General features: G+C 39.6%; 3 protein-coding genes across 4 annotated transcripts; 1 reads left to right on the forward strand and 2 right to left on the reverse strand.

Moving 5' to 3' along the window:
- Positions 1-3,433: 3,433 nt before the first annotated feature.
- Positions 3,434-20,406, reverse strand: rad54b (RAD54 homolog B (S. cerevisiae)). Its single transcript, XM_023331054.1, has 16 exons — positions 20,321-20,406; positions 19,611-19,758; positions 19,328-19,508; positions 12,111-12,344; positions 11,499-11,798; positions 10,481-10,643; positions 9,541-9,766; positions 8,817-8,903; positions 8,445-8,565; positions 8,212-8,351; positions 7,639-7,929; positions 7,402-7,565; positions 6,303-6,564; positions 5,187-5,253; positions 4,891-5,088; positions 3,434-3,809 (listed from the first exon to the last, which is right to left on the reverse strand). The coding sequence occupies exons 2-16, from the start codon at positions 19,755-19,757 to the stop codon at positions 3,580-3,582; spliced, it is 2,811 nt and encodes a 936-aa protein (XP_023186822.1). The 5' UTR covers position 19,758; positions 20,321-20,406; the 3' UTR covers positions 3,434-3,579.
- Positions 12,368-17,606, reverse strand: fsbp (fibrinogen silencer binding protein). The gene is made up of 2 exons (XM_014473132.2): positions 16,066-17,606; positions 12,368-14,652 (listed from the first exon to the last, which is right to left on the reverse strand). The coding sequence occupies exons 1-2, from the start codon at positions 16,470-16,472 to the stop codon at positions 14,097-14,099; spliced, it is 963 nt and encodes a 320-aa protein (XP_014328618.1). The 5' UTR covers positions 16,473-17,606; the 3' UTR covers positions 12,368-14,096.
- Positions 20,407-21,485: 1,079 nt separating the features above from the next.
- On the forward strand, positions 21,486-26,567 carry LOC106699992 (RING finger protein 151-like). Of its 2 annotated transcripts, none has more exons than XM_014473125.2 (7): positions 21,486-21,621; positions 21,710-21,949; positions 22,024-22,261; positions 22,360-22,499; positions 23,731-23,893; positions 24,006-24,126; positions 25,185-26,567. In XM_014473125.2, exons 3-7 carry the CDS (start codon positions 22,056-22,058, stop codon positions 25,581-25,583), a joined length of 1,029 nt encoding a protein of 342 aa, XP_014328611.1. In that variant the 5' UTR covers positions 21,486-21,621; positions 21,710-21,949; positions 22,024-22,055; the 3' UTR covers positions 25,584-26,567. The 2 variants fall into 2 exon arrangements, with proteins under 2 accessions (XP_014328611.1, XP_023186760.1); XM_023330992.1 differs by having other exon boundaries at positions 21,728-21,949.
- The last annotated feature ends 67 nt before the right edge of the window (positions 26,568-26,634 follow it).

Below are 26,634 nucleotides of genomic sequence, written 5' to 3' on the forward strand. Positions count from 1 at the left end.
ACCCTAAAACGCTATTTTTTTCCTACTTTTTTCACATTGCTCTCTGTTCAGGTGCAAACTGTGGTGATTATTCAACCAAAACATTTTATTTTAAGACAGTATTTATTTTAATACAGAGCTCTAATACACAATGTGAATATGCTAGAAGCTGCAGTGTTTTTTGTGTGTGATTTATGCCACTGTGTGATTAAATCAATACTTTGTGGTGTGGACTTTATCACCTTACACATTTGTCCAGTTCATGCTCATCCAGACTCCAAGTTAATTTTTAAATTTAAACACATATTTATGGAAGATATCTCAATATTAAATATAGACAGAATGAATAGTTGAGTGGATGGAGGAACAATTTGTGGGATGGATAAAAGGAGAGAAGTCTGAAAACACAAATATCCTCCACCCACAATGTTTTTTGTCTATATTCATCCAAAAATGGAAAATAATGTAATCAAGGCCTATATTTTTCCAAAATTACCTCTTTTCTGTCTTCTTGTTTTGATTTTAAACAAGAAGAAAAAGGATCTTCTAATTTAAGAACATTTAAGTTCAAAATGTTACTTTAACTTCAGATTTTATTACTTCTCTCTTCATAGCTTTAAACTATCTAGGTTCAGATCAGCAGAGAAGAGCAAATAATTATTAAAGGATGAGAGAAGGGTAATCAATATCTATTGGATTCCAATTCCAATCACAGAGGACAGGCTGCTTTTATTACCAGGGTGAAATATTAGATATTAATCCCAGTGGACTGTCCAGGAAAAACTGGGTTCTTGGTCAACAATCAACAAATTATTCCCCATCAGCTGCAGTGTGTCTCGTTTAAAAGCCACCAAACCTGGAGTCTACATTCACGCTGCCTGTTCCTAGATTATTAATGAATACCAAGTACGACAGTGGGGTCCAAATATTTTTGTCTAATTATAATAGCAAAAACACTTTTTTCTTATTTTTACCAGCTACAAAAAACATACTGAATACACAATAGTTTAACGAAATAAGAAAAGCAGTCAGATTTCTGTAGATTTCTAAATGTAAAACAAAAATGGAACTGTCACGATAAATATGTGCTGGACGATAAATTGTCCCAGTAATTACTGTGATAAGAGATAATATTGTTGCTTTGAGACCATTTTTATATTGACAATGGAATTATTGTGCAAATTAAAAGGCCTCCTTTAGACCAATTAACACAAATTTTCTTAAAAGTACACCTAGCGCAATATTTAAACATCCAAAATAAAATACAACCAAAGATAACATATAAAATAAAAATTTAAATCATATGCAACAGAATTGCCCTTCAAGAAATATTCATCATCAGAATGGAAACTATTGAGGCAATTTTAATTTATGACACGATTACTTGCTTATTGCGACAGACTTAGCTACAGGTTTGCCAGATTAAAAAAAAAAGAAAAAACAGTAAACCATTTCCTAAATTTTTCATCTTTTTTGTCTTTTTATCAACAAGAGCAGGATATGGCTCACTCACTTTATTTTGACATGTTAAAAGACCGTGCCTACGTCTGCATTTTAGTAAAACCAACAATTAATCTAAATAAATTTAAAGTAAAAACCTGGATGAACACTTTATTACATTTTCCATTGTAAGATTTTAATTGTATCTTTTTAGAATAACCTGGCATCAGTGAAAATGTCACCCCTCATCACAGATCACACATGGAGTAAACTCCCAGTTTGTCTCCATCAGCAGCTGAGAGCCTCTCCACACATCCAGATGTAAGACTTTCATTCGTTCACGCCATGCTGCCGCTCTCTGATCCGTCGAGCTGCAGTCTGGATTACGGGGGGATTGGCAGCACAACAACGCGGGGCTTTACACGGATACATGCACCCAGCAGAATATGACCTCTGTGCCCGTCAGAGACGCAGACGCAGATCAATATCCTGCTTCAGCGAGGGGCGATCATCTATTGGGCACGTGTCCGATAACAATGCCGCCAAAAAGCAGCCGTCCTCCGGCAGCAAGCGGCGTCTTGTGCTAGTAAAGCCGAGCAAGGCCAGCAGCTTAGAGGAAGTTGCTTGGCGATGGTTGCTAGGCCACCAAGCATTTCTGTCTCAACTAGATGTGTTGATCTGAAAGCCTTGAATCTAATCAATAAGAAACTTTTGCTCAGATTTATATGGAAACTTGGAGAAAAACTTGAATCCTTTTGAGATTCCATGTGGCAGCAGAACGTGCTTCACATTTACACTTCTAGCCACTTTCCTGACGAGACGTTTTAGATTTAAACCTCATTCATTCGAGCACCGCAGGCGAGCTATCACAGCTGAAATATAATCCATTTAAACGACTTTAATGATGAACTGAAACCACAAAGGCCTGAAACGCTAAAACTAATTGTGAATGCAGTTCTTGAGTCTACGCTGACATTTTAAAGAAATCTTTTTAAAAATAAAATGTAAGTTTTTTAAAACATTATCATAATGTGCTTGTTTATTTATTTCTAATACATTTCGTTTAGTTAACATTTTCTCCTGACTTATTACCCAAAATAAAATAGTTAGTTTTTATCTTCATCAAAATACCTCAAAATATCATGACAAAACTTTAAGTCCACTCCTAGATTAGGGTAGTCAGACGAATTGCATCTAATTGGTGAATCTCTCATAATAACCCTCATCAAGACATTGCCAGCTCTCTTTACTGCTTTTGCACAGGAAACAATAAAATGCAGTCATGTGTAACGTCTAAGTCATAGAGGAAATTTCTTGCCAGGTTGCAGCAAAGAAGCAGAGAAAACCTCAACAAATCCCTGACAGGTCACACATAAAGTGTCATATCCATAAAGGAAAAGTGCAACATCCCAGAGACCCGTTTATTATAAAACCTGTTTCCTAACTGAACACACACAGAGTCGACCGTCATGTAAATGATAACTAGCACCTTAGCGTGGAGGCTTTTATTGTCCCGCAGATAGTTCAATTTGACTTACCCCGATATACATAATGGTACGCGTCTCCAGGGTGCGTGCAAACGTACACACCGACACACTGCGTGCTGTAACTCCCACACAGCAGCTTCGTGTTGAAGGGCATGAACAGAGCAGTGTTGTCCAAAATAACAGACTGAACAGAATGCATGATGGCACACATTTAAAGCACAGCAGATTCACTCCATGCTAATGTGTGTGATCATTGCATAACGAGGAGACAAACAATTCAAGTGGAGTTCACTGCCCTTAGTTTCCAGATGACACACTTCAGAAATATAAACTAGCTCTCTATACCACCTGCAGATATGTAAACCATAAACCTTAGTAGAGAAGCTGTAAATAGAGATGGAGAGAAGGAAATGTCACTTGCATCTTATCTTAAGATGTGATATAAAACTTGCCTTGCATACAAACCCTGCTGCAGACACACCCTTTTATTATTCTTTGTCCTAAGAAAGAAATGTTCTCTCATGAACTATTTTTATGAAATTTCATTTATTTTATAAATTATTACAGTTCGTTAAGGTCATTTAAGACACATTAGAAGTCTATACAGTAAATAAAACACTGCTGGAAGCTGTAATGCAGATACGGTGTGTGTGTAAATGTGTGTGTGGACAGGTCACTGTTCGCTGGGTGTGTGGGAGATGGTGGTCTGGAAGGCGAAGGTGATGTGGCTTCGTGCGTGATCAAGGTAAGGGTCTGAGAAGGTGTGTGTGTCACCGGAGAAGTGTCTCCACCGCATGAGCTCCGACATGCTGAGATGCTTCTGTGCCGCCCCCCTGCGGTCGCCCTGACGACCGAGCTGGCACGGCCTGTCAGAAACAAGCTCCACCTCCTCCACCTCCACGTCTGAGGAAGGAGAGATAAGTGAGGGAACGTGTTGAGAAAGCTGGGAGCTTACAGATCCCAGAAGTTTTCATACACCTGGAACGATTCCACCTTTTGTTACCATCACAAAGTGAAAGGGGTTTCATTTGGATTCTTTGGTATAAACCAATACAATGTAGTAAAGGATGGAGCGTGAATACAGAGAGATAAAGATCTTAAAAGTGCGGCATGCATTTCAGTCTAAGTCTAAACTTTGACTGGGTCATTCTGACGTTTGAATATGCTGTAACCTAAACCAGGGACGACTCCTGCAAACCTGCAAACAATGCTACAAAATATTTAAAGAAACATAAATATTAGGATGTTTTTTCCTAACTTTTAGTCACTATTCATTCAATAATCCTTACTCTACCTCACATGTTCTGATTATAGTTGGTGATGAGCAGGGCGGCTGGACGGTTCTTTTGTCCGTTTTCCATTCGCTATGCTAGCTCTAGGAGCAAAGCAACTTGAATTTGACTGGCAGCCATTTAGAAAGATGAGCACGGCATATAACGTCTCAATCAATTATTTTAACTTCTATTTTATGACAATGATTAGAAAACAGATTGGATTTTGTGATTTAATTATTTAAAAAAAAAATAGATAAAAACGTATTAAATTCAAATTTTTTTTTCTCATCTTCCTCCAGCTTTCTGAGCTTCTCTGGCGACATGTTATTTTATTATTTAAGAAAAAGACAGGCAGCTAAGCAAACCTAATACTGGCAATTTAAGCTACATAATTTTATGCACAAACTTATTTTTGTTTAAATATAAACTGATTTAATTTATCTTATAATAAACAAATATTTCATTTGCTTCTTTTTCTCTCGTCGGTCACATATGTTAAACAGAATCTCCAGATCGTTTGAATGGCAAAATCGGTTTCTAAATTAAAAGCCACATATCTTCCTTTCACGTCTTAATTACCAGCTACTTTGCATCAAATCTGAATGAAATACTTGGGATTTCATAGCTGTAACATTAAAAGTTTAAAGAGGTATGAATATTTTTGTTCAGGACTGTAACTGCTGTCATAAATGGTTTTAAGTTGGCCGTACCGTTGACCGAGCCGTCCATGCTGCAGCTGCAGCTCAGCAGGTCATGGGTCAAACACGGCGTGTCCGTCAGGCTGAAAAGATCTCGCAGCTCGCTGGTGGAGAAGCTTGTGTGTTCTGCTGCTTTCCCCAAGTCAACCACAGTCCCGGACAGCCCCAGTTTGGACACCTGTCTCTGAAATATACGCTCCTCAATAGTGCCTGGGAAGAAAGGAGACAGACTTGCATGTGAAACTTCACATCATTGAGGGTTTTAACAAATATTCTGCCTGATTAGAAGCTTTTTTTTTTCCCCTTGCCTGCAGTGAGGAGACGGTAAATGTGCACCGTCTTTTTCTGTCCATCTCTCCATACCCGAGCCATGGCCTACAGAGAAAAATTACAGAGGATCCAACTGAGAGCAGAGCGCCACCTGGTGGATATAAATATGCTACACTGTTAGCTGTGAATTATTGGTTGAGGTCATCTCCTTGTTATTAAGAAATCCTGAAACTAAGATCACAAAACCACACAGACTAAACAAGTGATTCGCTAATCAGACACTTATGCATAAGGGAGAACTTAAATTAAACTTTGCCTGCGCTCTGACTTTGAAGGTATTAAAAGCAAAGTGTATTTAAATAAGAGCGCTTATGAAGCGTTGAAACAATTATTGACATAACCATCAATTAATTTAGCAATCAATTAATTGTTAATTAGAGAATACAAACTCTAAAAAAGCCATTGGCTGAAAGAACAACATACTCAGAGCAGTAATTAAGTCAAAAATGTACAATGAATATTTACAGTTTGCAGTTAAGATGAAAAAAATCATCTTATTTGTAAATATTTTCTACACAAAACTCCTCAAGTGGCATAGTTTTAGCTTCACTTGGTTCAAATTCTGTAAAACAAAATCTATTAAGTACCTTTTCTATACAATTATTAATCAATTTATCTAGAAAATAATCAACAGATCAGCCCTACACTGTATTGGTAGTCAAGCAGAAAGAGCAGAGCTTTTCACCCGTTCATGTTAGAGGTGTTTTTTTTCCACCACAGATGCATCATTTGCTACAAATTATCAAGAATTCACTAAAGGAATGCTTTATTGTTGCATATTAGGCAGTAATATGTTTATTTTTTTTTATTTAAATGATAAAATATGCTGAATATACCAATTTTTTAAACGATTAATTGATTAATTGTCGGAATAGTTGGTAGATTAATCGATAACTAAATTAATTGTCATTTGCCCTGCTCTTATGTAAGGTCAGAGAATCTTGCTGTTTTTACAAAATGACTTACTGTCAGCTTTCAGAAATACTTTAATAAAACAAGCAAAATCCTTTTTTTTAATTATAAAACTGGATACAAAACACTAAAATCAGAGTTAAACTGTTGGACTTTTTTGCGCCTCTATGACTGAATCTCACCTGAATGTCATTGGCGGGGTTCCAGTCGATGTCGTACAGCACCAGGTGCGACGCTCCGATCAGATTCAGTCCCACACCGCCTGCTTTGGAGCTCAGCAGAAACAGGAAGCTCTGAGAGTAGGGGCTGTTGAAGGCGTCGACCAGCCGCTGCCGCTGGCTCGTGGGCGTCTGACCGTCGAGCCGGCAGAACGTGAAGCCGGAACAAACACACAGGTCCTGAAGCAAGTCCAAAGTCTGGGTGTAGTTTGACACCAGGACCACCCTGCAGGAACAAGCTGCGTTAGTAAAGTTAGTGCAGATGTTCAGGTAACGGATAAACCACGCCTGGGCGATATGACCTAAAAATAAAACGGGATTTTTTTCTCTTTTTTTCATACCAGATCCTATTTACCCAGTTAGATTTTTCTCACTTCTTTTTCTTAAAAAAAAATACAAATGACAGAAAATATTTTCAAAAAGTGGTTTTGTTTCAACCATTCCTTCTGTACTGTTGCATAATTATTAGGGCCAAGCTATGAGATATTTCACATATTATTATTATTGTTATTATCAAAAAAAGATGAAATTTTAACATGTTAAAATTCTGCGAAAAAATGCGTTTTTAATGAGAAAAATACTTCAGTCATTTGCATCATTTCATGATCATGCATTAAAACATTGAGTATTTCCTGATCTGTTAAACTTATGCAAAAGCATAACTGCAGAAGATGCTCAACATTTCTCATTTTAATTGTTGGTTTGGTGAAGTGGTTCTCATAAAATTTCTACTTCATTCTCATAACATTACAACTAAATTCTGGTAATTTTATGACTTTTTTTCTCAAATTATTTTGACTCCATTTGTTGTACGACTTTATTCTTGTAATACTGCGACCCTACACCCATAATTTATAAAAAAGAAACTTGATTTTAATTCAAAGTAAAAATCAAAAAGAAGCTGTAAAAAAACGCTTGTCAAACAAGATGGCAGACTTGGGCAAGTTGACATCTCACTGAACCGTGGAAACTCAAGAGGAGCAAAAAACAACAGATTTTCCAAAACTTCGATTAATCAATAAAATTAATTTATCGCCCAGCCATAAGATAAACCCCCACACACCGGTCTGAAGGGCTGAGCTGCCTGATGGCACTCAGCAGGTCGGACAGAACTAAAAGTTTCCCGGAGTCAGCGGTGTCGAATCCTGCTGAACAATAGGATTCTGGGAAGAGATCTGCAAGTCCCTCGTACAAAGAGCTCTCCACAGATCCGCGCTCTGTTCTCTCCTGCAAGAACAGCAACACTATTCAGCCAAATTTCCTGATATGAAACACACAGAGCTGAGAGTTAAAATTTAACCTTGACAGTGTCATGGAGCAAGCCAGGATGGTTGCAGAGCTTCTTCAGCGCAGTGATGCAGGCCAGGTGTGCGCCGCCTTGTGTGAAGCCCTGCAGGCAGGCTCTGAAGACGCGGTGGCAGAGCAGGTGTTTGTACAGCTTCTGCTGCAGCGGCGACGGCATGCAGAACAAGGTCCAGTCCAGACGAGGCGGCAAGTAGCAGTTGATGATCTCCTGCGTCCGCCGCAAGATGAACATGCCGGTGAGACGAGAGAGTTCAGCGGCGCGCTCTTCCCCCAAAACTCTTTCGTCCTGCAGAGGCAGACAGAAAACACAACTTAAAGCTTTTAAAGATTCCAGAAACCTGCAGACCTGATGTGGTGACTGAATGCAACATTCATCCTCTAAATAAAAATCCCACAGCTGGAGCAACTTATTTTTATAAATTCAGATATTGGTCATTTAAACGATGGGATATGGAATAAAGCCTGGAAACACAGATATTTTTTTGTCCTTTTTCCACCCTTTGCAGACTGCATAGGAACTGCGCAGTAAGGAATAGTGGTTAAAGTCAGAAAGGACTTTCTGCATTACCTCAGAGCAGGATGGTTGTCTGGAGTGCAGAATTGGTTCTTCATAAACTTTTCTATAAGCAGTGATCGAACCAAGAATTCCCGGGTTCACAAACTCTATGATGGCGTAGAACTCCTGCAGGTCATTTTGGACTGGGGTCCCTTAAAAATGACAAAAAACATAATTCAGATCACTAACCCAGAAGTCTGTCTCTTTAGAAAGTCTTTATTAAGACAACTCAAGCAGGTGTGCACCTGTGAGTATGACTCTGCGATGACAGCTGAGGCTGCTGACGGCGGAGGACGTTTTGATGCTGCTGTTCTTCAGTCTGTGACCCTCATCGCAAATTATGAGACCAAACTCCACTTTCTGGATCTGAAAAAATAAAGGGTGAACCACAGACAGCTGTCAGTATGCGAGAAAGTTAAATTAAATAAGAAAAACATGATTTGATCGTTCTTGTGATTAAAAGGCACCAGAAATGTAACAAGTAAAGAAAACCAATCCAACTTATTTCAGAGAGTTGCATTTCTTGTTTATTACACAACAGAACCAACAAATTTGTTACGATTATGTGTTTATAAGATGCATGTTCAGCAGTGTGACAGGAGATGAATGTACTGTACCGGCTCCAGGCACCGCAGCAGCATCTCATAGCTGATCACCAGAACGTTGTGGAGAGGGGAGGATAAAAACTCCTCTATTCTGTGGTCCTAAACAGAAAACATCACCACCAAATGTCAGCGGTTTAGTCCATGAAACCAAGAACAAACTATTGATGATTATTGAGTAAATTCAATCAAATTCAACTAAATCTTCTCTTCAATCCATTACCAAACTTGGCCTTTTTAAATCAAAGCTGTCATTCCAGCAGGATTTTACTATGTAAATATATGGTGACATTTCTGCTTTTATTTAGTTTGTTCTGTGTTGCCTTGTATTTACTTGATCCTGTGTCTTTTATGTTCCTTCTCCCCTTGTAAAGCACTTTGGCTTTCTAAACTGTGGTTGTGTAAAGTACTATGTAAATAAATGATTGATTTGTTGATTGATTGAAACTGATTGAAGCAGCACTTCGGGGTTGAACAAAAGGCAGAATAAAGTCCATTTACTTTGTAATCCAGTACTGCCTTGAGAAACTTTTTTTATAAACAGTTGGGTTTTTCTAGTAGAGTACAGCAGTTTTTAAAACCATTTAAGAGATTTATACGCCACTGTGTGCACTTCAAATGTAAGAGAGTGAGCTCACAAGTACAACAATATGGTCATATGAAAACTAATCGTAGTAAAGTGCCATCACAGTCACTTTGCTGTCATGTTGTCTGAATTATGAAACTAAAGTAAATGCACCTGATCCACAGTGAAGACACTGATCCGTTCCCGGCCGAGCCACTTGGTGAACTCTGCTCTCCAGTTCTGCACGAGGCTGCCAGGAGTGACCACAAGGACACGCTTGGCGACTGGTTTCCCGCCGTAAGGTCCCTGCTTAAGCACCGTCCAGCAGAGCGCCACGCTCTGCAGCGTCTTCCCAAGCCCCATCTCATCTGCCAGGATGGCGCCGTGACGACCTGCAGCTCTGAAGCACATGATCATTTAAAGGTGACCTATCATGTTTCCTTGTACAGGTCAGGACAGGTTTATGGACTATACAAACCTGTTTGTTACATTTGTTTGTATAAAAAGATTTTAGTCCAGTCAGTTCTGCGTCTTTTGAGCTCCTTTCAGGAGTGGCCCTATAACAAGCTGTTATAGGGCCACTTGGGACTTTAAGTCCAAATAAGCTACTGCTGGCCATGCCCCCCCAACTCAATGTTTACACTTTCACATCAAAATGGTTGCAAACAGATGCACAATTATACATCTTTGAAAAGCAGAAGTAGAGCCTGCTGCACAACCAACAAGGATTCAGCAAGTGGTTTTTGGATGGTAAGTCAACAACAAAACACTTGACTTTTCCAGTAGCCATTGTACAGCAGTAGAACCAGCTGACTGTGCTGGAGCTCCACTTGACTTGCTAGATGAGGGGCAGTGCTCCACAGGAGGTTGCTAGGTAACGGCACAGTGACTTAGCAATCGGAAGGTTTTTGAAACAGCTCATTCCCCAGACACCAAAACACATGAACTTATTGCCAAAAAACAGCTGGGTGGGTTTTAAAAAGCTTCCACTGCAACTAGAAGAAGTCAAAACCCAAAATGGAATTATAAAAAATGTGCAAAATCTAAATTTTGTGTAATAGGTCCCTTCTCCAGATTTCAGGAAGAGATTTCTTACGAGGAACGTTACTCCTACCTCATGCCCATAACACACTCGTAGAGGAAGAGGATGCCCTCCCTCTGGTGGGGTCGCAGGTGCATGGTCAGGTGTGGGTCAACGACGACGTCGACCACAGGAAGGCCTGACTTGTTATGAAGCCACTGGTGGTTGGAAGAGGGGCGAGGCATCACTAAGGCACCTATGAAAACAGGTTTTAAAATGAGAACCCCAAATACTAAAGACCCCATCATAATATTATGTACAGTATATGTCTCACATTTTAGAAGCACATGAAGAAAAACGTAAGTAAATAATAGTCCAGCTTTGAGTCTGCTCTTTGGACCTTAAAAATGGCTTTTAATAACTGTGGCTAAAAATGTTAAGTTTTAATGTTAAGGTTTTTAAAGACAAATAGAAGTTTTCATTTTTTTCCTGCAATATTTTCATTGAACTTCCACAAGAAATTACACCTTAAGTACCAGTAATATGTTTTTAGATCTGTTTTACTTGTCATTAAATTGGAATCAATGTGCTTTTCTAAAAAAATATCAATTTTATTTTATGCTTATCTTTATTTTAAATTCTAAAAAAGGAAATAAAATGCTTGTTCTTTAAAAATTAAAAGAAATTTCCTAAAGTAAATATTTCTCAAACACGTTTTTAAAAGGTCATTTGACATTTGTGGCTCTAAACTAGTTTTATTTGGCTGTTCTTCGGACATTAATGATACTAAATCTCATGCCAGACTATGCAGACGCTCAGTCAGCACTAATGAATAATTGTTGCTGATGTAGCAGCAGATCAATTATCTGATTAACAGACTGTGAGTCAAGCATTAAGCATGTTAGCGGACTGTAAAGCATGAAAATGCAAATACAACATCAATGTTCTACACATAAATGCTTTAATCAGCAGGCCGCAACATAAATTATGAACATACGTCCTATTTGTGACAAGACATGGTGTCTCACAAAATTCCCTTACGATCTGTGGACCAACAAAACCATCTTTACGTGGCATTATGAAAGTTAAATTGAGGATTTATCCTACATGCCTGGAGCTAGCGGGTCATGACGAGGTTTGCTGGTTTGCTCCGCTTGTGGTTTATTTTCTGGTTGTCCTGCTCTGCCCAACATTGTTGGGGGGCAGAAAGGTTTGGGGTTGAAGCGGCGAGGAGGAGGTGGAGCAGCCTTAGTGTGCAGTTCCTCTTGATCCGTTTGAGGCTCCTGGAAACAACGACCTTTGGCAAAGTCCTCAGCAGAGACGATGCCCATCACCTCTATCTCCTTCCCTCCTATCATCAGCGTCTCTCCCTCAGACAGCGAGGCCAGCTCTGACACCTTGTAGCCACTACCTGTGACACAAACATCCTGTGAAGATCAAATAGTTTCCTGCAAAACTATGTGATCATGTTACTACACCTGACGTCCATCAAGTCAACACTTCTATTTTATAGTTATGAAATAGAAGTAAAACTTTACATTGACTTCAACATTTTTACAAAGAGAAATCTGTAAGATAAGGTGTTCAACGCTCCTCTACTCTGATACCTATAATTAAAATCTAGTGTTTAAAACTACATATTGCCTTTAAAAGTTATATAAAAAGCAAACAGAGTGTAATTAATTCTCAGTATAAAAGCAGCTGTAATGTGAAGCCTTTCCACCCTTTCCAATATCCTTCCCCTCCATGTCTTTGAGTACAACTGTTCGCCCTCTGGCAACCAGCACGGCGTCTCCCTCCCAGCGCTTGTGTTTCTTCTTGCTGGCTTTACACCAAACCACACTGAAGTATCGGACTCTGTCTGGGCCAGCAGCTCCAGAGACATGAGGTGAATCTGCAGGAGGTTGAGGGGTTTGAGGAGACGAGTGGGTCCACTGGGGGCCTCCATCTACTCCTGCTAGAGAAAGAAAAGCAAGAGGCTGAAAAATTCCTTGAAGATGCAAATAAACAAGCCACCAATAGATTGCGCTGTTGCATAAAGCCTTGACTTGGAGCAGAGCGATCCCCTGCTCTCAGCAACAATTCATTAAAAGCATGGTTTGGATGTTTTAGGAATAAAAATGTGTAGAAATTATTTAAGAATAAAAGGAGAGAGCAGCGATTTAATCAATGCCCTTTAATAGAAACCAGTGAACAAGAGGACAAACTGGTATACAAACATTACAGAACAACCAGCAACAAATTCACATTAAATAGGAACAAATATACATGTATATACGTATAAAAAAAAATCCCTCTTCTTCTTAAATAAGAGGGCCATCAACTCAGGCAGAGATTCCCCGACTGTCGCATATTTTTACCTCACATCACTTCATCAGAACTTGATAAGGCTTTTCAAAATGTTTGTTGTACCACAATTATGATTTAAAAACATTTTTAGACATGTTCTTTTATGATGACCTAATTTTTGTTGTCATTTTTAAGCTGATACATAAAACTGTCCAGTTTTCCAAGAACCTGAAAAATAATCGCTTTTAATGTTTATTACTTCTTAATACCTCAAATGCTACAGAAACGGGGGGGACTTTTTCATTTCAGACTGACAAGATTTGTCCAAACTGTCCTACTACTTACACTTATGTTGCAACAGCAATCCTAATAATCTTGGTTAATAAAGAATATTAACACTATCCTGACAAACCCACAGCTACCATCCAGTTGGAGATGAAGAAATTGTTTTTCCACTTCACACAATCACAGTGTCTTGTCGCCACTTCTATGAATAATGAAGACAACGTTCAACACCGATCAGCATAAAAGGTAACCGACTGCAGCGTATCCCCTAAAAAAAGGACGATAATCACATGCAGTAGGTACGGATGAGGCACTATGTTTCCAAAAGCAATTCAGATTCTAAAAATGCCGCCAAGCATGAATCGGTTCATCAGAAGCACTTGTGTCACATCCACCGTCACACACACTCAGAGTGTCGCAAAAATAGTCAGGACCGGGAAACTTTTTCATATTTAGTGACGTTACATCCTCCAGCTTCAGTGCATTTTATTGTGAATTTAAGATCAAAGTCTGCAAACTTTACAACCTAAAGAGCCCTTTTGGTGTCAGGACATCCAAATAAAACTCGTTTGGAGTCATTTTGAACAGAAGACAACTTTTGAGACAAATATCTACTTTAGAAAATTTCTTGTCCTATTATAGAACCAGGATATTATTTACATTTTTAGGATTTAATAATAACATAAACATAAAACAGGATTGATTTTTTTTTAAATCACATATTCTAAACTAATGTTACGGCAGTTCAAAGTTCTTTACATCACTTTTTGTCTTTGTGAAAATGTTGTGCAAATATTGCAGGAAATCTTTGAAAAAAGGTTAAAAACCTGCATTTGATATGAAATCTGCATTTAAAAATATTAACTGTCTGGTTCTTTGTAATTTTTAGTCAAAGTTATTGTGGAAGAGCCACTTATGGCTCCAGAGCCAAGGTTGCAGACTAACAAAAATTAAAAGCTGAATAGACTTTTTTCATAAAGGGAAGTCAACATAAATATACAGCTGTAATTTTTTTGCAACTGTACTTTTTATGACATAAAGTCACAATAAAATACATTGAAGTTTATGGAAGTGAGAAAAAGCTACAGGGATGTGAGCGTATTTGCGAACCAGAGTATGTACATGCTGCTTGCTGCTATAGAGGAATGGGCAGTCCGTGTCTCAGTCGGGCAGCTTTTAGTTTCTCCACTTTGATCTTGGCTCTTAGCAGCTCCTCCTCCAGCTCCTGCTTCCTCTTCAGACCCTCTCTCTTCTCCTCCAGGTACAGGGAAACCTTCCTGTGATTGGCCAACACCAGATCGTGCTCCTCCTTGGCAAGGTGCAGAGGACGAAACCTGTCCGCCTCGTGGCGAGGGTAGACGTCGTTTGGGTAGAATTCGTGGCTCAAGGGCAGCGGCGAGGCAGAGAGGGCGATGTTAACCGAGGAAGAAGCGGGAGACAAGGACGCCTGGTAATTATGGGTGCTGGCCAAGTCCTGCTCCCCGTCTGCCTCTTGAAATCCGTCCAGCACTGGAATGGCGTGCGAGGTGACGACGGGGAGGTCTGGCGGTGGTTTCACGTCCTCTTCGGGGTCCAGCTGGACCACCTCGTGCGCGATGCTTGGTACAGGTGCTGAATAATCCTGAAGTCCAGCCAGAGAGGAGCTGCTGCCAGGATGCTCAATGGGGGACGTGTGCTTGTTGTATATTAACCTGCAAACAGCAAAGAGACGCAAAACCGTTTTAAAAGATGGTTAAAACAAACTCGTTATCTTTCATATTAAATTCTGCTCAGAAGGATAATAATGCATTTATATCTTTAATATCTAGATGTTCTTTATTGCTACACCGGAAGTCTGAGAAATGTCCATCAATGTCCCTGAGGGTTAAAGACATGATGTGTTTTTTTAATTTGAGAGAATTTAACACATTTCCAACAATATATACAAAGGTTTTATGAAAAATGGCAAGCTTGACTAATTAGTCAAATTATCTTTTGCTTCTGTTACGTATATGTAGACCTGTTGTAATAAGCAATAAATTAAGTAATATTATGATAAATTAAAACAAGCTCAATAATTTCCATTTGCATGACATTATTTTTCTCTTTCTACCACAGAGTGTGTGACAAGTCTTCAGTTTGGTGCTTTAGTCTGAACTAGCCAGAGATTATTTTAAGGATATTGTTTAATTGTTTAAGGAGAGGTTATAATTCATTTTATTTGTCGCTTCTGTTGTTTCTGTTTGCTTATTTTGAATGTTTAAATAATTTTCCAGTTCCAGTGCTAAATTTTAATTAGTAGAAATTAAAGTTTAATAATCTCTGAGAATGTGTTTTTGCATTGTTTTGCCATTATCATTATATTACTTGAAAATCTGGGACAATTTATCATTTTGCATAATTTATAATCATGCCAGGCCCAGGTGTGTATATCAGATGTCTTTTGTGCTGATAAAAATAAGAAGTAGGGCGTGCCGTGGTGGCGTAGGGGTTAGCGCGACCCACATTTGGAGGCCTCAAGTCCTCGACGCGGCTGTCGCGGGTTCGACTCCCGGACCCGGCGACATTTACCGCATGTCTTCCCCCCTCTCCCTCCCCCTTTCCTGTCAGCCTACTTCATGAAAAGGGACACTAGAGCCCACAAAAAGACCCCCTGGAGGGGTTACAAAAAATAAAAAATAAAAAATAAGAAGTAATTATGGAGTAACTAAACCTAACTAGGATTATCATTGAGTAATCCTAATTACTCAGAATTACTCCATAATCCTGAGTAATTTCTTGGATTGCTACTTTTTACTTTCACTTAAGTAAAAACATGTTGAAACAGTGCTACTCTTACTTCAACACAATTTTTGGGTACTCTGCCCAGTTCTGTTCACAGGTGATGAAGTTTATTTTAAATGACTGAGCGTTTCTCCAAATTGTGAAGCTAAGGATTTTTCCCATGTCATATGAGGCCAAATGATAATGTTTCATGTTTTGCTAATGAAACCATTAATGGAGAAAATGATGGAACTAAAAAGAAAATTAGTTTTACTGTTTTAAAGTATTTTTTAATGGGTATGCCGTTGCGATGGATGGGAGGATGAAGTGTTTGCAGGTCTCAGGTGTAAGTTGGTCCGTACCTGCGGAGAGCCTGGTCCTTCTCGTGGATGGGCACATGTTGGAACAAGTGAGGGATCATCTCCATAATCCTCCTGGTCGGCTCAGAGATGCTCCCTCTGTACTCGGGCTGGGCGTGTCTCCGCTGCATCACTTCCTGCTTGGCCGACTCCTTCAGCCTCTTGTAGAGGGTTCTGAGGCCCTGGGCGGTGCGGTGGGGTCTGTCCCCTCCCAGAGCGTTGTACTGCTCCGCCACCGTGTCCCAGCACTTGTTCTTGTCCACGATGACGGCGTGCTTGTTGGTGTGCTCCTCCAGGATGCGGATGTGAGGACGGACCAGCTTCAACAGGTCCAGCTTCTCGGAGAGGGTGAAGTTGGAAGAGCGCGCTTTACCCACCATGCTGGACATGAACACAGAGTTGGAGGCCATCTTATGGCATAGCAGACTGGGGCGGACCAAACCAGGCCTAAAACTGCTCCCAATCTCAGAGTTGTCTGCTTTGCTGTCCTCTCTCTCGGTCCCCGGTCACACACTGTTCCTAGCACTCATTTATGCCTCATTTCCCTTCTCTTCTCCTCCAGATCAACCCTTGTTAGGCTTTGACTAACAAGTGCATGGATTCACACTCTGGTCCTGGGTTCTCTCACGGCTATGTTGCACAATAAAAACTGGCTGTGCTGCACACAATAAGAATCAGGCTTAACTAGGCCAGCCTCGTTTAGGCCCCCGCCTACCAGCGGAAGGCTTTGGATGAATTCCTCTCAGCTTAGGCTGACGTAGTTAAGCCGCTTAAACCCAGCCCGACCTACTTACAGCTCGGTCTGTGTAAACCCCAAACCAAGCGCAGCAGCAGCAGCACAACCACGCTGTCTGGACTGCTTTAAATAAAAATGGCAGCAGCTGCAGCTTTCCATGGAGACATGAGGGACGTGTTTTTAAACGCAACATTAGATGCTGCAGCGGGGTTAGGGCTCTGTTTTTCTACAGAGAGGGAAGATTTGGAGTAGCGCTGGCTTAACTACAGGAGCGGGGGGAGGGGAGTGGGCCGACTGCGCATGCTCGAACAAGCCGCGCTCCTGTTCTGCTCAAAGCAGCCTCGCTAGAAAACACACCGAAACTCACACCTGTTCCACGGATCAAAGCACGTGCTCGGAGCGCGTGCAACAGCCCGTGCCGAGCTGGCAGAAGCGCGCGTGTCCACCGCGTGTTTTTACGAGCGGAGATGCTGGAGACGGTCCTAATCTGACCGCTGCCCCTTCCCACCCATCCACCCACCTATCCTATCATATCCACGGTGAAAAGCGCTTTTGTTGTGACTGCTGAGGGCATCCACGGTGAAACAGAAGCAAACAGGCAAAAAATGAGGCAGAGCTTTGCGCTGAAGTCGGTAGTGTACGTGCAGACAGATGCTACAAACGGAATAAAATAAATTAAAAAACGCAACAATATCCAACATTTAACAGCGTATGTGACCGGCATGTGAATGTGTAGATGTGCAGACACAAATATTCTATTAATGCAACAAATTTATATCCAATAACACGGATAAACTTTTACTTCGTCACCTTCTTAAAAATAAAATAATCGCCAATGTTTTTATTTTTATTTATTTATTTCCCAAAAGTGACTTTGGCAAAAAATGACTAATATTTTTTATTCAATAATTTTTAAAAATGAAGGCCCACGGATTAAAGCTGAACAATCTGCTCTATCAGATCATCTTTGTCCAGATCCAAGACCTCAGTAAAGTTTAATCTTAAAGGTTCAAAGGTCAGGTTTGTATAATGAACTGTGTGCATTTCCACTGCATTCATCAACATCATATTGTATAGATTATTCTCTTCATTGTGAATGCAGTCATTTCTGAAATGATTGTCCAGCATGTTGCTGCCAAAATGACATTGCAAGTTCTTTCATGAAATTCCAGCGTTTTTTTATCAGTTGGTTGGATCAGAACCAACAGTCTCATAAAGATTTTACAATTATTCATTTCAGAAACTGTGACAGTGATTTTATGAACCAGGGATCACATTAGTCATGTCAAAGCAAAACGTTTTTAAACGTACTGACACATAAATTCAATATGAATTCATGACAGATTTTTGGATGGATTGATATTTTAGAAAATAGTAAAGAGAATCAAATCTAGAAAAACAATATTTTTTTCCACACTCCGTTTTCTTTTCACATACTTGTCCAGATCTGAAAAATACTTATGCAGACTGAATAGGAACTTTATAATCTACCAGCTAGTACGAACAAAATTTATATGACAGATTTGCACCAATATGGATTCAATAAAAAGTAATATTGGTGATCAAATGTCCACACACAACATAAAGCGTCGTAACAGTGAACTTTCTACATCAGTTTGCTGCCGTTCTTCACTATGCAAAAGTGGGTGGGTAGAAAGGACCCAACTAAGGAGAGAAAAGTTATTTATATAAAGTTAAAAGGTAAAACACTATCAAGCAGAAATGAAGACTGCCATTTAGGGGTTTTTTAAGGAATGTTTTCTAAAAGAACCTCCTTTTTCACGTGTTCCTGCCTAAATCTGTATTTGTTTGCTATGCTGCTCTGCTCTTTTAGTTAGCCATTACTACCCCAGTAAAAAACATAAAAGAGACTCCTTTGGTTTTCTATCTTACACATTAATCAAAGAGCTGTAAATTTAGCAGCTATTCATACCCCAGCTATTTCTAGTTACCTCCTCCTGCTGCTGCTCCTGGGGATTCTGGGGAAACCCACAGACTGGAAACGAGATAATCTCTCCAGAAAATCCAAATGTTGCCTCATTGCCTCCACCTGGTGGGTCAAGTCTGAAACGCCACCCTAAATCCAGAGGTTATCTACAAGATATCTAAATTAGTTTGCTGCACTCTGTTGCAAATGTGCAAATTTTTAATTTCCATGCCTTTTTTCTTTGCACATAGTGAAACATGCTGGTGATATGAGGGCAGCAACCGATTACTAAAAATGTTTAGATTTGTCTTGTGATGCAACTCTTAACGGCAGCAAACCTTTTATCTCAAAACTGATCAAAAACAATTACAAATCTGTAACTTTTTACCTGTATAAGTCTTTCTATTTCTAATCACTGCATTTAATTAAGCCTTCAAAGAGCATTTTCATTTAGTTCGGTTTATTTTTGCAGTGCTAATTCCCAGCAAATGTCGTTCTAGGGCAATTTCCAAGCTAAATATGTTTCTGCTGTTTTCAACATACAAAAGAACTCTTAAAAATGAAGAAAATAAACAAAACCAGATCAATAAGAGTTTCCTCACCAGAAACATTTACGTCCTCTGTACAGTCGTCATATTTTGTCTCGTCCTCATTTTCTTTACTCTCTGTTGCAGTGAGAACACGGGCCAGCACTTTGGACAAACCTGAAGCAGTCTGGCCTGTTTGACCGAGAACACTGCAGGTTGATTTATTCACAACCGCTGCTGAAAGACTTCTCTGGACCTGCAAGATATGAATTAGAGAGCAAAAATACATAATGCACCAATATTTGAAAATGTGCTTTCCAGCATAGCATCTCAGAACAAAATGTTAGGACAAACTTACTTTATCCAGAGCATTTCCCAAGCCACGTTTAGGGGCTAGAGGCTTTGATTCTTCTACAGGACATGAAGCAGATGCTCCTGGTGGCACAAAGCGAGGTTTTTTCACAGCATTGCCCAAAAGCTGACTGGGAGCTCCTGAGCGTCGCATCCTTCAAGTGTAAACACAAATACTGTAATTGCCTTTAAACATAAGCAAACTTACAAAATCGTTACATGATCAAGTAGTTATCTAAGCTTCTGTATTTGCTCTTGTTGTAAACTAAAATTAATTGTAACTTAGTGTACTTTGCAAAGCCGGAAGCATTTTGTACCTTGGAAGGCTGTGGGATTAATAATTTTATGCCTATCACCACCTTTACTAAGCTGTTAGTATTCAACTAATGCAGAACAGTCTGTTTATTTATACATTTCATTTCACCAAGCTAACAAGCTGAAACAAACATCTGATGGTGTTTAGCATTTCCCCATGATGTAACCGAGCTAATAGGGTTTAAAAAGAAAAAAAAATACCATTCTGCAGATTGTCTTAACAAATAAGTGCCATTACTCTCTTCACCCATCTATCAGGAGAAGCTAAAGGCTAAAGAACCTGTTTAATCGGTGCGACAAGTTAGTAAACTAGCCAAAAAGCTATAAAATAACAGTTACTGAAAGTGTTAATCGAGTTTTAACTCGGACGTAATATAATCTTAGTCGACGTCTTGTGCATACCTGGATGAGATTAAAGTTATATCACAGCATATAAAAGCCGAAACTCAACGAGTTACAACTCTGGACTCGTTTCTGTTGTTTCTCCCGCTGAACAGCGGAAAGAATCTGATTGGTTTAACGCTTCCGGAAGGCGTGGCTAAAATGAAAAAGGTGTGTTTGGTTTTTTACGTCACCACAGTGGCAGAGGCACACAAAGGCGGGGTCGGAACTCCGTTGATGGGGTTTTATGATTATTTTCTGTTTAAAAATATATTTTTAAAGCTTAATATATTTAAAATTGATATGTCAGCTTTCGATTCTATCCGTGTTTACATCACACCACTGTTTATTAGACTTCCGTGGGCAACATAGCAAGTGTTTAAATGTAAATGAAACATACACTGATTGCCAGCGCTCTAGTAGTTAGCACTGTTTAGTACAAGATGGTCCTTTAATCCCAGCCGGTGCTTTGCTTTGTGGAGTTTGAATGTGTGGATATTCTTAATTTTTTTCCAGCTGCTCAAAGACATTTAATGTTTAGGGTTTTTTGGTCTCTCTAAACTGCCTTAATGTGCGTATGTGTGTCTGTGGACAGGTGACTTACACAGGAATTTTCACACATTTTTATTTATTTATTGCTGGTGGTTCTTTGTGAACTTTAATTGCCTGATGGACCAATGTTTAATTTAGAATAAAATTCACATCCAAATCCCTAGACACATTAACTCAAAAGGCTTAATGGAAACCAGCACCACTGCTGATTTTTGGTTTGTTTCCTTTTTTGCTCACTTTCTCATAATTTAGTGAAATCCTGCCTTGAGCTTTTATACATTTTGAATAATAATTATACAGTTGTTTATAAGGAAATTAATCTCTTACTGTAAAATTAAACATTTTATTTAAGGACCATCACATTAGCCCAGTTCTGTAGCTGTAAACTGTTTTCTATCATGGATAGAAGCTATGCTAGTGCATTTTGTGTTTTGTCAATACAGCTAGGTTCTCTAAAATTTCAGATAGATTTAAGTAAGAAACGGCTTATTTCACAATTTTGTGCAGTAGCTCTTTTACTATTTCTCTGCTGAGTCTAACCTATAAGAGGAGGGATGACCTCTGATCCCTGTCCTAGTGTGTTTTGTGACATCTGATGTTGTGTGCTCTTTAATCCAATCAGGGAGGGAGAGAGTGTAATCCATGTTAATCCCACATCCAGAGACGGACAGAAAGAGAGAAACCTCGGGACGCGGCAGGTCATTAAAGAGAGACAGAACTGGCAATGATCTCTAATGGCTATGTCCCAACACTGCTTTAATTCTTAGGCAGTAAGTGAGACGTCCTGCATCCGTTTCTCTCTTCTTGACTTAGTTTTTCTGTTGCTGTAATTCTGCCTCATCTGATCTCATCTAACAGCTGTCTGGCCGTTGTCAGGGATACCTCCCCGCAGAGACGCACGCTCAAAAGGCAGGGGAGGGCTTTGCAGGAGAGGAGACCCTCACCTGGATCTGCATGGAGTGAAGAGAGGGGATGAAGGAGGAAAGCATCCAGCAACAAGAGAAGAGGGAAGGTTACCTGTGCAGGTGCATGTAAAGTCAAAAACCAAAGAAGGGAGGAAGAAGGAAGAGTTGGATGAAGTTAAGATTAATCTTTCAGGTAGGAGAGTGTTTTTGTGAGAGAAGAAACATGAGTGGATTTTCTTCACAGTTTTGTTGTTGTTGTTGTTGCAGTGCATAACTTGAGTGACCTCTGAAGCTGCAGGATGGGCTTTGATCTGGAGAGGTTTGTGGGCTACGTCAATGAGGGTCTGCTCTGCTGTGTGTGTCGAGACGTGCTAGAGCGCCCCCTCCAGGCGCCATGTGAACATGCTTATTGCAGTGCCTGCATCAGCAGCTGGCTGCTCCATCACCACTCCTGTCCTGAAGACAGGCTGCCCCTGGATGTGAGCAGTCTCAGACCGCTGTACAGGTGGGTCCCTGCAGCCCACCCTTCACTCCAAATCTCTCACTGAGTTTAAACTGTTTAGGGTCGTGCATATCTGGGAGGTTCTGCTTGTTTAATGGCAGGTACATGCGTAACGACCTGAACCGGCTGCAGATCCGCTGTGTAAACGCAGGGCAGGGGTGTGAGGTGGTCTGCTCCCTGGAGAGCCTCCACTCACATGAGGATGAGTGCGAGTTTGCCTTCATAGCCTGTTCCAACACAGGTAAGAAAACACTTCTTAGCTGAGGCCAGGCATATGCTAGGGGATTTTTTTTATTATTTCAATTTATGTATATCACCTACTGTAAAGTTAAGTGGTTATCGTCATGGAAGTGTAGGCAACAAAGGTAACGTGAAACCACCAGCTGAACAACAGGTGGCTCATCTGTTGTCATGGCGCTGAACCCCCCCAGAGACCACACACAAAGTTTTTCTGGGATCTATATTTATTTGATAAGCCGGAATGCATATAAAATATGTGCTTTTTAACCCATGATGTCACTGTGAACATGTCATTTTCAGGTGGAGAGTATATTTGCTACCGTTGTGGTAGGTACAGTGATAAAGTGTGAACATGCAGTGTGACTTTTTTTTTTTTTTTTTTGCAGTGCTATGAAAATTGCATCAGCTATTTCTGCTGCTGTCTGATTGCTGTGGAGTTTGTAGATTTTAAAATAACTAGATGCTTATCGCAAGCATTTTACTATTTAAGTGGTTGAAACTGAGAAATTTGCATAAATTATTTTCTTCTACATCCAGTAAAGTATTACTCCTGATCTTGTTACAAGATTTTAGAAGTTCTTCCATCTTTAGCTTGCTTTTCTTTTTTTGTCAATGCTCACCATGTTTCAGAAATTGACAAATCTTTCTTCAAAATAGTGTTAAGTGGATCTCTGAAAGATGAAACGTATTTTGGTTGCTCTATTTCTTCTCATTTAAAGTTTGCAAATGAACAAATCTTGTTTTGAGCTTTAAAATATTTGCTTTATTCAAAATTTTAGTCACTAATTTCCAACTTCTCCATGAGGTTTTAGTTTTAAAATTTGTTGATGTGATGTTGATAGTTTGATAAATTCACATGTTGATGATTTATTTGGCTCAAATGGGTCATTAAAAATCCAAAATAAAGATATAAATGCCCATGATGAATATGTACACTTAAGATCAAAACTGATCACATGAAAAAGAAAGCACATTTTTGATTTTCTAGTAGATATTACAAAATGATCATTAAATACAGATAAGTAAAGCAGAGATAGACCGACAAAGGGATCATTATTCAACAGCTTCACACTTTCTGCTTTTTTGTTTATTCTTGCTACTATAGGCCTTTCTTCCAACTCTTGTCTGCAAACAAAACTCAACCCTTAAAATGCAACAAAACGTCAGATATGTTACAAAGTCTTCATGCAACCGGGGATTTACTGGGGATTTCGGTGGCGTTCTCCTCTCAGGTTGTCCGGTGCAGGTGGAGAGACGAGGTTTGGAGGCCCACCTGTCCGAATGCAACTTCCGCAGCAGAGAGTGTCCCAACGGCTGTGGTCACACTCTCCACTCCATCGATCAATCACAGCACAACTGTGTGGCAGAGCTGCGCTTGGAGGTGGACATGATGAGGTTTGTGTCCTCGCCCCAGACCTTTTCCACATTTTGTCACATCACAACTACACTTCAGTGTCCCTTCTGATCTTGTCACTTTGGGGTTTTTTTGTTTGTTTGTTTTTGGCAGGGCGGAGATGCTGTGCAAGGTGGAGGAGGTGAGACGAGAGATGGAGTCTCGGCTGGACTCCCAGAGGAGACACATGGTGCAGAAAGAGTCGCAGCTGAAGAGTGAAGTGGAGGAGCTCAAGGTGAAATACTGAAGTACACAAGAGTTAAGGATTCAAGTTACTGATTAACCTAAAGTTGATTGATCTTATCGATTGACTAATAATGAATTGATAAGCGGCTATTTTCTTAAGAACCTGAATCTTCTCTTGGATCAAGAGAGTTGACCGTCTTTCCATGAAGGGCTAAAAAATTTAGAATGTGCTGAATTGAAAAACAAAAAAAAAACAATAAAATTTTTAACATTGTCTATTGGCAGGATTAGGCTGAATAAACTGAAGATTTAGGTTTTCTTACATTATTAAATTTAGACATATTTATAGAATATAACAAAACAGGAACATATTAGGTTTCTGAATAGAAAAAGATGAAATGGAAAAACAAATGTGAAACGATCCCCCATGAACAGGGAAGTATCGTCTATGGTTGCTCTTGAAGGAATCTTAAAACTTTGCTTTTAAAGTTTTACGTTTGAAGTTCTTTATCTCAGGCTTCAAAATGAACATTACTTATTGGCAGTGTTTTCCCCCCAATCATGTTACAATTTTTATGCCTTTCCCGTCATCACACTCTTGTCTTTGTACATCAGTAATTTTTTCATGAGATATAGACGCAGCTCCACTACGCAGCAGAGCTGAATGGGCGCCATTGAGGTTAAACGTAAGGAGTTTGTTGAGTGTTTATATTAAAAAACAGAGCAGCATACAGTGAATCCACACCGGATTGTTTTGACAGTTTTTCTTTACCGTTGTCGTATGGCCCCGCCATCTTTGTTTCTGTAGCATAATGATGGCCAGCGGCTCCCTCTGCTGGATGGAGGCCAAACTACAGCACTAAAAGAAGGTCTCTAGGTGGACGTTATTGGTTAATCGATTGGAACAAATTTTAATTGAATAAACCATTAATCGAATAGTAATCGTTTGTTAATTAATTGTTTGCATCCCTAACATTAATTAAATTACATAGACAGAGATTTCTCTCTTATTTCTCGGTTTCAGGTTGAGATGGTTCTTTTTGAAGCAGAGTGATTTATTCACAGCTGTCACAAATGTGTCTGATAGGATGATTTTTTTTTCTGCAGGGTCAGTTGTCCCGTGTGATGTGCGACATGCGTGCTCTGCTGGGAGCAGAGCGTCTGAGGAGGCAGGAACTGGCAGAGGCAGAGCTGGAGAAGAGAGAGCTGCTGGAGTTACTCAGAGACATCCAGCCGACCAGAAGTCAGCCTCCCGCCAAGCAGGCAGCCAGGGATGCAAGAGACCAGCAATCATCCACCTGGGAAGTTCACACAGAGCCACCTCGACACCAGCAGAGGGAGGCCTCATTGCACGCCTCCTGCCTGTCTCTGCACTCAGCTCAGGCTCCCTGTGCTGCAGGCCCTCCCGCTTCACCTCAGCTTGGGGAAGGAGTCCGTAAGGGCGGCACCCGGAGTCTGACCCTGGACTGCATCAAGAAGAAGAGCCGCGAGGTGACAGTCATCTGAACCCACTAGAACTGAAGATGGCTCCATCTATAATTTATCTTTTTTATTTGCAAGTTCCAGCAATGATATAGAAATCAAACTACACTGTTTTTGTACTGAACACTAGTTTTGATCAATTATTGGCTAAAAAACAAAACTATTTCCTTTGACATGTTATTTCATCTTCATACCTCTATTCCAACAGGAACTGGAAGTTGGAACAATTTATTCAGTTTATTTTAAGTTAAACAAATTATTAATCATGTCAAAATGTAAAGATTTGGTTAAACAAGAAAGTTTAAAATGTGATGAATTAATCACATTACAACAGATGTATTTTTCAGTTTGAGTAAAACTATAATATTTGGATTATGTAGAAAATCATTGGTTATTCATTGTAAGAAAACAATTATGAACTTATGGAACAATATTGAGAATAATTCATTGTTTTGGGTTTGGTTTATAAATTACCTAGGAATGTTCATTAGTATTTATTCAGTTGTACTACGAGAGTCATCTCAGGAAAGGCGTGAGCTTAATCCATGTTAATCCAGCATCCAGACAGACATTCGAGTTTGTAGCCAATGCTTTCACGAGCATTTAGAGAAAATTGGTCAAATAAAGCTGAATGAAATGCACATACCTGTTTATATGTTTCAAGATCTCTTATGAAATACAAGGAATACAATTTTATTCCCACTTTTATTGTCCAAAGCAGTTTATTCATCTTCAAATATCCATCAATTCATAATTTCTCTTCAGTCCATGATTACCTTGTATTCTCATCTTTTGTGTTTAATGGTTAAATTTGTCCATTTGGATACAAAAGCTTCGTTCCTGCCAGCTGCAATTGCACAATCTTTTTTTCAGTTTTTGTGCCAAAGCAGATTGAATGGAAACAAAGTTTTTGCCAGATTTCTGTTGACCAACAAATGAGGATTTTAAAAATGTGACTTATACGGTAATTTAAATGAAACCATCCACATTTTTTGTTTACCGAGGATGGATTTCAATACAATCTTTTCAGCTTTGATTTCTAATTCTCCTTCAGTGTCAAGTCATTTTTATCTCT

This window comes from Xiphophorus maculatus, chromosome 3, assembly GCF_002775205.1.
Source record: "Xiphophorus maculatus strain JP 163 A chromosome 3, X_maculatus-5.0-male, whole genome shotgun sequence".
In the NCBI taxonomy this organism is placed as follows: Eukaryota; Metazoa; Chordata; class Actinopteri; order Cyprinodontiformes; family Poeciliidae; genus Xiphophorus; species Xiphophorus maculatus.

Bases quoted from the DNA above. Each gene is read 5' to 3' on its own strand.
- rad54b (XM_023331054.1), bottom strand. From the start codon at position 19,757: ATGCGACGCTCAGGAGCTCCCAGTCAGCTTTTGGGCAATGCTGTGAAA. The intron at 10,644-11,498 runs GCATGTAGGATA...CTGTTTTCATAG, and splicing joins TCATGACCCGCTAGCTCCAG to GTGCCTTAGTGATGCCTCGC. The intron at 8,566-8,816 runs GTACAGTACATT...TTATTTTTTCAG, and splicing joins TGCTGCGGTGCCTGGAGCCG to ATCCAGAAAGTGGAGTTTGG.
- fsbp (XM_014473132.2), bottom strand. From the start codon at position 16,472: ATGGCCTCCAACTCTGTGTTCATGTCCAGCATGGTGGGTAAAGCGCGC. The intron at 14,653-16,065 runs GTACGGACCAAC...TGCTGTTTGCAG, and splicing joins AAGGACCAGGCTCTCCGCAG to GTTAATATACAACAAGCACA.
- LOC106699992 (XM_014473125.2), top strand. From the start codon at position 22,056: ATGGGCTTTGATCTGGAGAGGTTTGTGGGCTACGTCAATGAGGGTCTG. The intron at 22,500-23,730 runs GTAAGAAAACAC...TTCTCCTCTCAG, and splicing joins CATAGCCTGTTCCAACACAG to GTTGTCCGGTGCAGGTGGAG. The intron at 24,127-25,184 runs GTGAAATACTGA...TTTTTTCTGCAG, and splicing joins GTGAAGTGGAGGAGCTCAAG to GGTCAGTTGTCCCGTGTGAT.